The following is a 16,076-nucleotide window of genomic DNA, read 5'->3' on the forward strand; positions in this document are numbered from 1 at the left end:
GTACCTTTCCCACTTCATTTTATCTTTAAAATAGATATAGCACTTCTTCCTAGTCAAGAGGGTAAAAATGATAGCAATGTGTGACTCACTGCATTGTTCCAGGACTGTAAAAAACGGGGGACTGCTCTCGCTTCTCACTCTTGTCCATCTCCATTTCGCAGTCATTGCTCTTCTTTTTATCCTTCTTCTTCCCACCTCCACCCCATCACATTTCCACCTGACCCCCCCCCACATATTGTGACAACTGACCTGTTATCTCTAGTTTTTATTCCTGCCTTTGTTTATACAGAAGCATAATTGGTTATCTGAACACAGGACTGAGCATTAACTGATATTTGCACAGTTCTGAGCATGTTGATGTTAGTCCTGCTGCACAGTTGAGAGTTCAAAATGAGTAAGAGCTCCTGGGACTTGCCAAAGGTAAAAGCATCAGAAGGAGGACGTTTTTTGTTTTTACCAGAACCAAATTTGCTGAAACGTGGCAGAACTGTGTGCTGTAAGGAAGTGATCACAGAGGGTGGGTATTGGGAATTGGGGAGGATGAACTTGAATGTTCAGGACACCGTGTAGACCATACTTGGATATGTGTTCCTCAAGCTGTTCCCTTGGCTAGACACTCGAGATTGCCTGCACCTGCTTTGCTTCTGACTGTGCAAAAGCACAATACCAAACTGTCAGGTTTGATTTTGATTACATTTTAAAATATCAACTACAAAAAAGCCCATTTAAAAGCAAAAAAGTGGGATGAGTTATGAAGAGCTTGTGTAAGTGAAGGAGAGGAGGGTACCTCACCATGTTTTGCTGGGTGGGACCAGACTAGCTTGGCTGCCCGGGTCACCTTGAAGGGAGAAGGGGCATTTTTTCTGCATGGAACGTCTGTATTCTGTCTCGCAGGTACATCCAGCTGGCCACAAAGGGCAAATAAAGCACAACAGATATGCTGTTGTCACAGCTTGCTTTGGTTAGAACATGGACTTCCACAGGCATAATTTAGAATCCCTGAAGATTTAAGAAAATGAGCATGGATATGTTACAGTGAAGTAATGTTCTGGAGTTTTAAGTGTCTACCTTTCTGAAAAAAAAAATCAGAATTTTAACTGATCAGAGCTATTTAAAAAATTCATTCCAGTGGCCTCCAAAAATCACAGGTATCATAAAATCTTTAAAGATGAAAAAGTTGCTGACCTTGTGATACCTTGGGGTCCTTTTTTCATGGTTTGAAATAGAGATATTGGTAGAAAGAGTTTTTCTGTTCTGTGAAATGTTTTGTCAGTTTGTAGTATTTCCTTATCTGGTTCAAGGTCACAAGCCAAGACCAGGTAAAAATGATTTTGTGAATTTCTTTTCTAATGTAACCTAGTTAATTTTTAATTAAACATATTTTAAGCACAAAAAGGTGATTTTCCACTGAAAGCTATAAAATTGAAACATTTCAACAATGCCAATAATTTGCTTATATGTATTTGATAATTTGCTTTCTCTGCTGAAAAGTTGTGTCAACTGAATTAGCATTTGTCGCGGCCCGAAAAGAGCCGTTTAGGACGACCTCCCTCCCCTTAGGACCAACGACCAGATTCGTGATCCCCCTGGACTGAATTAAGGTGAAACGACACCAGCCAACCAATTTAACAATTTAATAGTAGACTAAACAATCTAACCAGACCAACAAGTCCCGTGAACCACGTCTTTCGCGGTTTGGCAAAGAGACGAGGAGAAAGAGAGACAGACAGGGACAGAGGCAACGAAGATATCACCACCCGTGGATACAGCGGCGTCCCCTTGGTCCTCTTGATTCTTGTCGCTCCTGCATGGTGGGGGTTCCCCCAGTCGCTGTGGGCACCGCCTTTTATACTTTATAGTTCTGCCTTTTTCACCCCGGTTGCCCGAGGAAACGTCACGTTCTTAGTGCCCACGCGGCACGTTCTTCTCGGATGCTGGGGAAGGCTCGTTGCTTGTCCGGTGCCCTCCTTAAGTGCCATACTTAAGGCTCCATTCCGGTTTCGGTTCTTATCATTGTTCCCCGGGCTGTGCCGTTTGTGCAGCTCCCCCAAGCCATCTCCGCATAGATAAGGGTCTGCCAAGGTGAGACGAAGCTGAGTCGATTCACAAGTCCCTGCATCCCGCCTTTGTGCTCCCAAACCGGTCTAGTCCAGGTGATATTTACCGTGATGCCTGTGCTGTAGCTCTGCTAGACAAAGTCCACGAGTCAGTCTGCTGCAGCATTTTAGAATGAGAAAAAGGAGTGGAAAAATACCTCAATAATTGCAGTCTCCAGTTTACTTCTCCTAGGGATTCTGGTACCCTTTGCCCTCGTCCTTCTGTGGGATTTCTGGATCATTTTGTTTCCCTAATGTGAATGGTGGTATCTGAGCATACCTGCATATGTTGTATGGCGTAGTAGGCAGCAAAGAGGCTCTTCTCAACGCAGAGGCTTGTCACTATTCATTACACATAGAAAAATTTTCATGTTCAAATTTCAACTCGTTGTACTGGGGCCAGATTCAGGAGACCAGATAATTAGCTCTTCAGGGCTGCTGCTTCAAACCGCCTGTACCATTTGCAATGTCAGTCATCTGTCCTATGAGGGCAGAACCAGAGCTACGAAGGATGGAGGTTAAAATCTACTTTCAAAGAGCACCGCGGAACAGCGAACAGTGTCGTGTTATCCCACAGATGGATAGGCATGGCCAGCCGAGCCACAGGGATGAATGACATCTTCCCGTTGGATGGCAAAATGAGCAACTGGGCTGATTTAATATCGTAACAAATTCCATAGAGGCACACACTAACACTCACTGCAGGTGGCTGCTCCTCATGTGTTGGATTCCTCCTGAATAAAAATTTGGGTATAACCACCAGTGCCATAATTGCTTGACATTTTGAAATCATATTAACAGCTGGTGGAAGTAAAAATCTCCCCGGTCTGTTAATATAATACATTTTTAAAGTTAAGTATGATAAGTTACAGTTACTAAAATGCATGTACTTCTACCGTTAGTCTTTCAGCTCATTTTCTTCTGATTTCACTTTGAACATTGTTGAAATGGTTTTCATTGTTACAGACTTTCTTATCACCCTGCTGCACTTACTGTAAACCTTCTTATTTAATATGTTATTCAAAAGTCTTCCCCATAAAATACTTTTCAGCCAGTTTTCTATTTGATCAAAGCTTTCAGAACTACAGCAACGTGAAATTCTGGACTTTACCAATAATAGTACATGGACAGAATAGATACAGATTTGTAGCAAACAGAAGAAAACAGTTGAGTAAATCTTTCTATGTCAGTGTTTTTCAAGCCAGCACTGATCTTGGTGTAAAAATTGAAAGAAATATTTAGAATTAAGTAAAATGCATTTTAAAAACAAGTCTTATTTTGCCAACTAAAACACTAACCCACGGAAAATAATTTTCAAACGTTCACTAAATGTTCTTTAAAGCTGTGCACAATGATTAAATATGCTTTTGTATCTTTAAGCACTATTTACAGTATTTAATCTTTTTAGAATACAACTCAGCATATTAAGTCTAGGGCTTTCAAAAGACATTTCTGTATCCTCTGAATTCTTCTGGATGCTTGAATCCCTTAGGCTCATTTTAGAAATATCATCGTAAAAATATTAGAGTTCAATTTTCTTTGCACAGGATTAAAAGGTTCTAAATGCTAGCTCCTCAGAGAAACCAGGAAAAAGACAATTTATATGATTTAGCCAGTTTAAACCAAAGAAATAAATTAGAATCCCTAAATTAGACTTTTTCCATGTCAGCTACAGAGAAAAACAATTTTATTTTATTTACATTCTTTTCTTGACAACCCCTTGAAACCTTACATAGCGCTCCAGAAAACAAGATGAAGTGTCAGAGGTTTAAAATGTCTGTGGAAACACGGTGTCTCGCAGTGCTTCTACAGAACTGGACTCGGTTCGGTTTGTTTTCAGTAACACAGTGGAGTGCAGGTTAGACAGCAGCAAATGTCTCAGTGAGCTGTGCTAGAAAATGGAAGAAGCCTTAGAAATCCTTTTAAGTTGCATGAAGTTTTATAAATGTTCATTTATAAAACCAGCCAAATCTCTGCTTCGCTGGGGTACATGTACATCTACTCATTAATTTCAAGTAAGCTGATATGTATTTGGGCCACATGTGTTTTTTTTGCAGTAACTGGAACAATATTAATTATTTTTTACATATTTGTACAGCTTCAAAAATATGAAGCGTTATTATATTTGAGGATACCTGAAGTAGCCACCTGTCGCTATGACAGCGGTGCTATAAGCTAACATAGGGAAAATATTTTTAATGTTAAATCATTTAGGTTAAGTGTGTACAAGAGAGAGTGCTGAGGGACCCTGCAGAGCAGACTGAGCATGCTCATCCTCTGTAGGACTTGGCCCTGGCTCTCCACTGTGCTCTTCGTGCTCTCCAGTTGTTATTTTGTGTATGGGATCTTTTGTACCCGCGGTGAAGTGAAAGCTGTGCTACAAGCCACAAGGTGCGCGTTTTAGGGGATGGACATGTGCTGCATGCCACGGAGTATGGCACGAGGAGGTGTTTAAGGGTACAAAGGATGGAGAGGTGGTGCTGGAGGACTCTTCAACATGGCAAAAGGCAGGTCTAGAGCAGAGTCTACCTCCATTCTGCCATTTAGGAGTGGTCCCCAATCTCTTGAACTATGCTAAGGTTTAATTTGTAGATAGTTAATTGGAGCAGTTCAAAACAGAGCTAGGGGTGACCCAGCAGTTACGCAGTGTGGTTGATCAAGGGCTCATAAATGCACCTTGGGCTTTGGGTCCAGCAAGGGCGCTCTGTCCAGTAACAAATACAAGCACTGAAGCTAACCTTTGCATGAGCAACAAGATTGCTTTCATCAGTGTCGTGGGTATTCTTAATGTCTTACACTGTTTTAAAATACCATGGTGAAAACAGCGTAAGAGCATTGATAATAATGTTTTCTTATTCCAAATATCAAAAAGTGTAGACAAGGGGACCTGGACCCAAGTTTCCCCACTTCATAGAATAGAATATAATCATAGAATGGTTTGGTTTGGAAGGGACCTTAAAGCTCATCTAGTTCCAACCCCCCTGCCATGGGTAGGGACACCTTCCACTAGATCAGGTTGCTCAAAGCCTCATACAACGTGGCCTTGAACACTTCTAGGGATGGGGCATCTACCATCTCTCTGGGCAACCTGTGCCAGTGGTTCACCACCGTCATAGTGAAGAATTTCTTTCTGATACCTAATCTAAATTTACTCTCAGTTTAAAGCCATTATCCCTTGTCTTGTCACTACAGGCCCTGATAAAGAGTCCCTCCCCATCTTTCCTGTAGGCCCCCTTTAAGTACTGGAAGACTTCTATAAGGTCTCCGCGGAGCCTTCTCTTCTCCAGGCTGAACAACCCCAACTCTCTCAGCCTGTCCTCACAGGAGAGGTGTTCCATCCCTCTGAGCATTTTTGTGGCCTCCTCTGGACCCGCTCCAACAGGTCCATGTCTTTCCTGTGCTGAGTGCTCTAGAGCTGGATGCAGGACTCCAGGTGGGGTCTCAGCAGAGCAGAGTAGAGGGTAAAATCACTTCCCTCAACCTGCTGGCCACGCTTCTTGTGAATGAGCAAGTGGACTTGCTTGACTGCAGAGTGGGGAGCTGTTTACTCTTCTTTCTTCCTTTGACTCCATCAGTCGTTAATAGTTTGCAGTGCAATAGCTCAGCTTCAATGGAAGAAATTGAGAATTTCCCTTTCCCCCTACTTTCTAACACGGCAAGGAGTCCAAAATGTTGTGATGCAGCAGGTATGAGACTGAATCCCTTCCAGCCAAGAATATCTGTCCTCCATGCCCCAAGTGACTTCTCTAATAATGCTCAGGCTGTATATTAAACATGGTCTCCAAGAACACTGCTGCAGAGGCTGTATTTTGTAGGAAAATTAAGATCCCTGTTGTCAGCCTTGAAGATACAACATAAGCACCTAAATCCAGCTGAGGTTTGAAGCCTATACCAAAGATTGGTGCCAAGTCTCTGAGAGAAATCAGATTTCTGACACAGCAGTGTCAGCAGTGTTTTCTATGGGATAACTTCAATATTGCCATTATTTTCATCTGACTAATGCTCTCTAGGGAACCTGCAAGTGTAATCCAGACTGAAGATCTCATTACTGGGGCTGGGCAACTTCAAGTTAAGGCTGACATTGCTGAGTGTCATAATATTACTTTCCATTTTGGGCTGTAGAATTTTATTTTGAAGTAGTAACTAGGATTTTCTTTCCTTCTGTCAACATCTTTCTGAAAGGATCTAATAAACCTGCTAATCAGATGATTGAGTTTTGCATGTGGATTGCTAGTTTCCTCTTTTAGAACTGTCTATATGTCACTTTAATTAAAGCCTAGCAGATTATTAAATTAGTAGAATGAGGAACTAGCAGGATTTTCAGTCTTTATGCTTTGCAGGATCTTTTCCAGCTCAGAGTGCTTTCCTCCTGTATCAGTTAACCAGTAAGAGTTGTACAGATTTATCCTTTTTTCCTCTGAAGGAGGTGTTGTGTTTCAGAGTGGTGCTGCCAGTTGCTCACCGCAGAACCTAAGTGTGCAGAATCCAAAGCCTTTTTTATTAATAGCAGATGTCAAGTAGTCCTATCAAAATGCCAGGGATTATTTGATAGCAGTGATATTTTTTATACCATATCTATGTTGAATAAATTCTCAGGCTTTTTTTTAAGCATCCAGAAGAGTGATTTGCATGCTGGACAGATACATTAATCACTTTTTAAATTTTTTGTGGAGGGTGTGATTTCCTGAGTGAATGATTAATTTGGGCATATTTGAAATGAGAGCGTAGAATATCTAATAACTAATAGGAGATGACGGGGAAGAGGGAAGCAAAAGACATGGATACAAAACAGTCTTTTATTTTTTTTAATGGTATATAATATTATGGGATTGGCTGGCATTGCAGAATCCCTGTGCTGTTACAAATTAAAATGGTTTTGAATTTGTTTAAGTCAACCATTTTGCATTCATCTTTTGTGTCGTAAAAAAGCTTTTATGTGACAGTAAGTTTACTGGAACATTATTAAATCATTTAATCCAGTTTGATGAGTTCCATGCCCTGATCACTTATAATCATGAAAGATTATGTATAAATCAGACAAACAATTTTTTAATGAGTGTGTTTATTTTGCTTGTTGAGTTTATAATGCTGGTGTTTTGCTTCTACCTTCACTTCCACTTAATCCAAGGAGTTCATTTGAGTAATTTGTTTCTACACAAAATGCCTTTCAGGAAAATCTTTCAGGTTCTTTGTAAATGCATTATATTCACTTTCCTCCCCCTGATAGATCCACAGCCTTTCTTCCTTCCTTTCCTCTGTGCCCCAAATGCACTTTTTCACATGCATGGCTCTGTAAGTGGCTATAATGGGATCACTCACACGCTTACAGGTGTCCTTGGTTTTAAGTATCTGTTGAACAGAGGCATTATTTTCATTTTTCTCTACGGGGTTCAGATTCAGGTAATGATGTCTAACAAATTCTCTTGTTCATCTGTACAGGACCCAACAATTTAATACTACAGACTCAGAGGCTATGTTTATAGGGTGATATACATTGGTCCAGGGACCAGTCCCTCACCCAAGGCCAAGTGGCACCAGGTGTCCCCTCGTCCCCACTGCTGAGGGCATGCTTTCCAATAGCTGCCTTGCTCCAAGCAGAGCTCTTCAGAGCAGTTCGTAACAAAGCCAGCGCTGCTGAGTCGGGTGGAAAAACCCTTGTACGGTGCTTTGGCCTCATCAATGGCCGTCTTTTATTTAGCTGTGTAGGTGAACCCTCGGAGCTTCACTTAATTCTAAGTTGTTCGTTGAACTAGCTGCACCGCCACTGAGGGAGACTTGCTTAGTTCACAAGACTGGCTCATCCTGCTCCCGTCATAAAGCAAAGGCAGGCTTCTTGGGAACCTTTGCTCATGTAGGTGAACATGGGACACATCTCCCCACTGAGACACAGGAGTGCTGAGGGGGGAGAAATGGACCCAATATCTAATAAATACCTGGATTCTGCGTGCTGGTTTACATGTTTCAGCAAATAAAACATGGTTATATCAGCAGAGTGCATTTGTCTTTGGCTTCTGTTTGACACTTCCACTCGCAAAATTGCTACAGCTGGAGTTGTAAGCAAATGATTTCTTTATTATTCATAGCAGCAGGTGCTGCAACAGCCTCTTGGCTAGAGTTGTACTCTCTTGGTCCATGGTTTCTATATATTTGATTAGATGGTGCCATGCTGCTCAGATGGGATACTAGTCCTCCAATAAATGTATTTTGTTATACAATCAGTTATATAGTGCATTATCATTATTATTTCCATAAATCACTTTTAGTTGGCAGCTTTCTGTTGCCATTTGGGATTGCTCCAGCAACAATTTGCATCCTTTTTGTATGGTGTCCTAAAAAGATTTTGGAAGTTAACATAGCCTGGGTTTGATTTTATAATAGCTGGTGCCCTTCTGGCTGCGCCAGAACACAGGAACCAGCTATCCAAGCAGGACTGACATACTTATTTTGATTCACATATTGTTTATGTATTCTTCAAGAAGTGTTTGTTCCAAGATTCAATATGGCAATTTAGGCACCCGCCTCCAGCGTGCTTGAGCCAACATCGTGATGCTAAAAATCAGGTGCCTATCCCCAGGAGGGTGATTGAGAACAACACAGCTCACTGCAGAGTGGAGGGACAGAATGATGTCCCTCACTCTGAGAGGCAGCCCAAAACTGTCACGCTGTCACGCTGATGTGGGACCTGCCTGTCCCTTGCCAGTTGACACGGCATGTGTCCGAATTTCCCATTCCTCTGTGAAAGCGAGATGCTTCTGCCAGAGCACTCTCCTGAGAGCTCAGCACTGACTCTTTTTAAGTGATGCTGCTGGAGAAATTCTGGCTTGTAGCACTGTAGTTCTGCTTCTTACTCTTTGCAGAATGGGCCAATGTGGAAAGACCTGGGAAATAGGTTGAATTTCCTCTTCAGCCAGATGGGAATCGGAAGGACGTTCTCCCTTTCTGGGCTGTAGAAGACCTAGGGGGAGGTGAAACCTCCAGCCCCTCTATGAGCAAGAGAAGAAGAGGTCTGGCATGAGGGTCTGTGCAGGTACCACAGAGCCTGGCACTGGCAGGCCCTCACTGGGGAAGGGGGCTCAGCTCCAGCCTCTGTGGCCACTTCACCATCACTGAGCTAAAAGTCAAAAGGGAGCCTGGGTGAAAGCTGTACACATCAGCTCAGTTCGGGGCAGCGTACAGCAGCGTGCGTGGGCCGCGACTTGGAGCTAAAGCCAAGCTACAAATGGCTGTTAACAAAACCTGATTTGGACTCAGCCGCTCGTTATTTTCCCATCTAGAAGTGACCACCTCACTTGGTCCCGGCTGACTTAAGACAGGCGAACTTCAGCTGCTGCTCAGGCAGACTAAGAGGCCTTTTTACAACAAAAGTGCCTTGCAGAAGGGAAAACAACTGTAGCCTCGCTGCGCTTCTATTACTGAGATGCTTAACCAATTCAGTTCCATGCTTAGGGGAGGAATTTTCCAACATCTCAGTAAAATTCTCTGCTAAATAAAAGGTGAATAAAACCCATGTTTTTATAGACAGACTCCTATCAAGGCTGCAGAGGCAGTTGTGACTGGAGAGATAATGGTGCACTTGGTGCCTCCGACAGAAAGGTGCAGATGGTTGTCCATACGGGGACAAGCAGGTAACAAGAACAAGGAGTGTGTCACTGCAAGGTACAGGAGGGGCTGCCTTTCAGCTGGCTGCAGGCTGGGCACTTCACACCTGTGAGTTAACTGGTTTCTGGAAGAATCAGTTCAGCCTTCTGTTTAATTAAAAAAAAATAAAAATTAGGTGCAGTTTCACCCATTATGCTAGGTTCATTTACAGGCATATTGCTCAGACAGTTGATGGATCTATCATCTGAAAGGAGAATAGGTGATATGCATTTAATCACTGGCAACAGCCTCCTGATTTGGGCGTTGAAAAGTAAAAAGAACGATAATAAACCAAGAGGTGCATCCAATATGATGTTTATGATACCACTTTCAGTTAGCATGACAGACCCAAAGCAAGGAGATTAAAAATATGAAGAATAAAACACGGCAAGTCAGTTTGGCCATGTCCCTCAGACAGAGGGACTCTCTCCTGGTCACAGATGAATAAGCACCATCGCTCCACCGCTCCGAGCTGCTGTAGCCGCAGTGTCCTCTGTTCCCCAGCTGTCGGTACAGCTGCCCGCGCCTGCTTTGCCTCCCCGAGCCCCACCGGCATCGTGAGACGCTTTCAGGCATGTTCCAGTGTGCCAGACCTCATTTATCCTTGTGGCACACACCCTGCTCGTGCCAGAGACTGCTCCTAAGCTCGCTCCCTGCAAGACAGGTGGACCGGGTTTGGGAGTGGGCACCAGGTTGTTCTCAGCAAGCAAAACTAGACATTCCCTGTGATTTTCATTGATGAGCTCTTGATTTTATGCCCTGTGTAAGGTGGTGTTGATGTTTAAGAATGACGTATATTGTCATCCTGAAATGAGGAACTTATTTGAAGGAAAAAAATGTATCGTTATTAAACAAAAATTAATTTTGTTTTTACAGGTGCTGTTTCAGAAGCTGTGTAAGGAAAAAGCAGGTAAGACACTGCATTACTTCTTGAAAGTTTCTTGGCGGCTTGTGTAGACATGCATGCGTTGATGGAGGACCCACGGGCATCTCTGCTGCGCTCCGTTTCAGTTATTTCATGCAGTTGCTACAATCACATCCATGCTGTTGTTCATGACATACTGGTGTATGACTTATGTGTTTCTTAGGAAAGCTGGTAATTCAGCAACTTTTGACATACCTTGCAAGGTGAGTTCTGAAATAACGGGGATAAAACCAAATATTTGGTAGTGATGTCAGAGTGGGACTGAAGGGTTGGCCATGGCGCTGGCGGGCGTAGGGTGAGTCGAGGTGAGATGTACCTGAGCTCTTTTTCTCGCTCAGCACTCACACAGAAGCTGAGTCTGGTGAAGAGGCTCGTTACACAGGCACATTTTCCAAAAAAAAAAGTAACATCCCCCTGGGCCTTGTCCCCAGTGACAGAGTCATGGTGCCCGAATCACTCCTTGGCATGAGCTCACCAGCCAGTTAATGCGGATGTCAATATTAACAGCACTGGTGAATTTGACTATTCTGGGGAAATTATTTCATTACGGCTGATGTTCTGGAAGGCACCAAGATCAGAGCAGTAAGTGGCGTTAAAACTGAGATACCCTGAACCCCGCGCATGCCAGGAGCTAAGGAAAGGCTTGGACAGATAGACACACAGAGATCCTGATTCAGCAAGATGCTTAAGACACAATTAAACCTGCGTTGGACAAAACCAAATCATTGCAACAGGGAGTAAGCAACTGCTTGGATGGTTTGTTTAATTGAGGGTAAATGTCCTTATTAAATTGTAATGAAGCACAATTAAGAAATACAGAGAAAATAAACTGTTTCCCAGAATGTGGGTGACTGGAATTTAATAACAGCCCCACAGTTTTGCAAAAAGAAGTGTCCCCAAAGTCTAAGTGAATCCTCCCACAAAAGCCTTTGCCAGCCAGAAATATTTCAGTCATAAAACAACTGACCTCTGGAGTCACCCATTTCCGACTGCTTTTTCTGTTTCGTTAGTCAATATGTATGCAGTGTGTGTCAATTAAAATGAAAGCAATTGGAGATGGTTGTTGTAATTACCCCTCTGTCCCTAGATGACTTAGCATCTTTTTTTGGCCTGAAGGACTAGTTTAAGCCAGTTTGCGAACTCAGTGATTCCTTCTGGCTCGGAGTAGCATCTGTCTCTGCTCTGAATTGCATCCGCGGTTCTTTCCAAGGGCTACCTTAACTCTGTTAGAAACAGATGAATGCAGCCTTTTGCAGCCAGTGTCACTGATTCAATGGCTCTGCTGGCAAACGTGCTGACTTAGCAAAATGCCAGCAGCCCTGGCCCAGAAAACTCAGGCCTCTGTCGGCAGTTTCGTCCTCATGTACTTAGCATCAGCTCAACAAAACATGAAGGCTGTTGAGCATAGTATAAATATAAGTATTTTCATTCAAGTTCCGTGCACATTAACTTTTTCTGGTTTATGAGTTGTGTGTGTACTTATTCCGTGACGGTATTTGCCAATGAAACCATGTGCCTGGGCTTTTCCAAAGCCAAACAAATCCCATCAATTTTGAGACCGATTTAGCAATTGTTTTTATTGTTTTCATTGCTTGGATCAAAACCTCTATGTGACACTGAGGGCTTGCTTTATAAAGAAAAGGAAAACACATCAATGGTACATAAATTTTAAATAAAACTGATTATTTTAGCAGCGCTCCCATTTTTTACTATGATTAATTTTTGAATTGTTTTACTTTTATGATAACATTAATTTTGTCACCAAAAGAGATAAAATTTAGCACCCATCTTTATAGTAGAACATGATGGTTGAAAATTTGATAACTGCAGGAATGAAGGAAGAATGACAGGTCATTTTCTGACACAGTTTGGTCACTGAGGTGGAACTTTAATCATGTAAATCTAGCATATGATAAAGCTGTTAATAAATTTATCATTAAAATGCTTTTGGCAGAAAATGACCATTTCTTCAAACGGAACCATTTTACAGGAAAAGGTTAGCATCCATTAATTTCTATTTCAAATCATTTCTGTAAAATAAGTGTTAACGTCTTGACATGAGATGTTCTAACAGTTTTCAAAGTGAGAAGTTTTAACTTTTATTTGGCTTTGAAACTTTCATCTTTGAAACTTTTTATGTTAAAGCGTTGGGAAAAAAAAAAGAGAAAACATGATTTAAAATTAAAAATTGGCCTAATCTATGTCTTGAACTGAGGGGCAGTGTTCCTTCCAGGTTTTCAGTTCCTAAATATGTCTGTTGCTTTCTCTGCTTTCTGGATGAGAAGCTTTTTTCTGTTTTGGAATTTCTTGCATGAGAAGACCTGTGCTGCCCGTATCGGCCATGTACAGAACACAGCACTCTTCTCCTCAAGTTCATTTCTGCACCACCACTTTCCTCTTACGTTACCGCTTCTTATTTTTTCTCATTCCCTTTTGTGACTTCCCTTTCTTCTCCTGACCTCTTTCTCAGGTTAGTGTGGGGAAAACTCTCTCAAACTAGAGCTCGCAAGGCCCACAGGAGTAATTTCCTGGAGTAGTGGTGGGTCATAGTGGGACAGCACCCTGTCCTCCCCACCATAAGCATCAAGCATTTCGGATGGAGACGGCCCCTCTAACCCCATCCCAGCAGGAGCTGGGGATGCACAGGGCAGCTGAAAGCTGATGCAGCCAGAGGGTCCTGCAGCCCTTTCCCAGGGCTGTCCTTGGCTTCTAGGCATTCTCCATACAAGCCGTATTTTTGTGTGAGAGGAAAAAAAAACTCTTGTCCTTTGTGCTGTTGTTCTCTCTCTTGCTTGCATTCTAAATTTGTTTTTTTAAATGAAGAAGTGTACTATTCTGGGGCTTCCGTTCCCTGGATTTACAGTGAGAACCTTGCAATTTGTTAAGCAGAATACCCGAAACGTCTCCTAAGGAAAGCTGCAGCTGTGCGGATGGCTCAGCCACCCCAGGGGAACCTCCTTGGAGGGACCGGTATGGCTGGCCGTGTTGCTGCATGCTGGGCAGGCCTAGTACCGTTGTTTCCAGAAGTAATAATGCTGGTACTGGTGCATGCACTGGAAATAACGATGTTCTGAACATGAAAAAAATTGTGCATTAGGAAAAAATTAGTGGTAAGGTGTGACTCTAGAGGCACGAATTTAGTCTGCTTTCTCTTTTCTTTAGTAGCGACAGGGTGCAGCATGGGCCGGTGACTCCCTGGGGACCAGGGACAGACACGGGGACAGGGTCAGAGACGGTTCCAGGATGACTGGGCAGGGCCATGGGGACGGGGATGGGCTGAGGCTGAGACGAGATGTCAGCCTGCAGGTCGTCCCAGCTCAGTGGGACCCTGGCCAGGCAGGGCTGTGGCAGAGCTGGAGACCAGCCCTGCTGCAGCGTCATGAGGCTGGGATGGACAACCCTGGGCTGGAGCGGGGCTCCACAAAGACTTGGAAATGTATATATATAATTGCACACTACTAAGTAAATACAGTGTTATTAGGAGTTAGATCTAGGTTGCAAATGTGGTGTCACCCACGCCCTTTAAGATGTAGTTAGCAATGTGCAAGGGAGAGTTGCAAGAATAAGCACTTCAGAGTGGAAAAGTTGCTTTTCATGTAGACAGGCTTATCCTTGGTCTGTAGGTTAGCAAGTTGCCCGTTGGCTTGGTGTAGAAGCAGCAGACAGGGAGGTAATTCACACTTGTGCAGCTCACACTTGTAATCCTTGTACGTGATGGCATGAGTAAGTAAGTTTTATGAATATGTAAAAAACATCCTATTCTGTGGCTTTACCAAGATCCGTGAAAATGCCAGCTTCATCCACTGAGCCCTACTTTCTTTCAGAATGAGCATGGCTATCCTGGTGGTAACTGTGGTTCCAACCACTGAACCACATTCCTGCTGTCATTAATAGATGATGTCGTTAATAGGACTGCCCCAGGCCTGTCACCATGCAATAGACCACTCTGGTCAAGTCATCATTGTCAGTGCTTTTCTTCTCATGTTGCCAGGTACCTAACGAATCACAGGATCATTAAGGTTGGAAACGACCTTCAAGATCATCAAGTCCAACCATCAACCCAACACCACCATGCCCCCTAAACCATGTCCTGAAGTGCCACATCCACACATTTTTTGAACACTTCCAGTGATGGTGACTCCACCACCTCCCTGGGCAGCCTGTTCCAATGCTTGACCACTTTCCCAGTAAAGAAATTTTTCCTAATATCCAATCTAAACCTCCCCTGGCGCAACTTGAGGCCATTTCCTCTCGTCCTATCGCTAGTTACTTCAGAGAAGAGACCAACACCCACCTCGCCACAACCCCCTTTCAGGTAGTTGTAGGGAGCAATAAGGTCTCCCCTCAGCCACCTCTTGTCCAGACTGAACAACCCCAGTTCCCTCAGCCGCTCCTCATAAGACTTGTTCTCCAGACCCCTCACCAGCTTCGTTGCCCTTCTTTGGACACATCTTTGAACACCAAACCTGATCTGCACCAATCTCCACTCTGGACGTGTAACCTGGGATTTTTTGATTACAAAAAAAAAAAAAAAAATCATGACCCAGTCGTAATTACCTGCAGTGGTACCACAGAGAACACCTTGGTTAGCTGCTCCTCTTGCCATCAGATTGCTGCTGGGTTTTTAGATAGCCTGTGGTAGTCACTATTAAAACCTGTCTGACTGACACTATGCATCCTTACTATCTCCTAGTATATCTCTTAGTAAAAATCATTCTATCCAGCTTGAGCATTCTGGCTGCCTAATGTATTTTAAAGTTATCACCACATAGCTCAATATGACTAACACAGAGAACACTTCATCATGGGTAGGGAAAATGAGCTTTTACTTTGCTGACAAAAATGTGAAGTCAGATTAAAAGCTGACACATCCTCTATTTTAGTGGTATGTATGAAACACTAAATATAGCAGCATGCTGGTGTTATTTGCTGATGCATGGTAATGTAGTCTGAAGCAGAACAGCAATGAGCTGGCAAGGAAGATGGTGCACTGCAGTAATATGATAAAATCCTCATGTGACCTTGGCCATTTCAGAAGTGCTCTGTGGATAACTGTGTATCCTTGACTGATATATTACAACATTCAAATAGAGGTAGTGGTGGTCCCAGGGCTTTAACAAATAGCCTGATCCTGCAACATTTGTCCAGGCATACTGCTAATTGACATCAAAGAGGGGTCTCCATAGCTTAAGAAACCAGAACTGTGCTATACAGCAGCTGTATATGAACAGCTGCCAACAAAGGGCCTGATTCTGGCAACTGAGAGGGAACTGCAACTCCATCTGGCCCTTGTTATAAACTGCAGGCGCTTGATTCATTGCAAGATCAAACCCATGTGCTCTAGTTCCCACTGACCACATATTTTTGTGTTTCCTTGGTCATAGAACATTTTACACTCATGTTTGTATTTTATGTTT

At 43.0% G+C, this 16,076-nt stretch overlaps 1 protein-coding gene across 1 annotated transcript in view; it reads left to right on the plus strand.

Moving 5' to 3' along the window:
- STARD13 (StAR related lipid transfer domain containing 13) overlaps positions 1–16,076 on the plus strand; it is a gene marked incomplete at both ends in the record, with an annotated part of 265,428 nt that overhangs the window by 83,992 nt on the left and 165,360 nt on the right. Inside the window, one exon of the mRNA XM_082011774.1 lies at positions 10,611–10,644. Within this exon, the coding sequence (XP_081867900.1) occupies positions 10,611–10,644 (34 nt within the window). The remainder of the gene's footprint in view (positions 1–10,610; positions 10,645–16,076) is intronic.

This window comes from Phaethon aethereus (genome assembly GCF_964289735.1).
Source record: "Phaethon aethereus genome assembly, chromosome: 1".
Lineage (NCBI taxonomy): Eukaryota > Metazoa > Chordata > Aves > Phaethontiformes > Phaethontidae > Phaethon > Phaethon aethereus.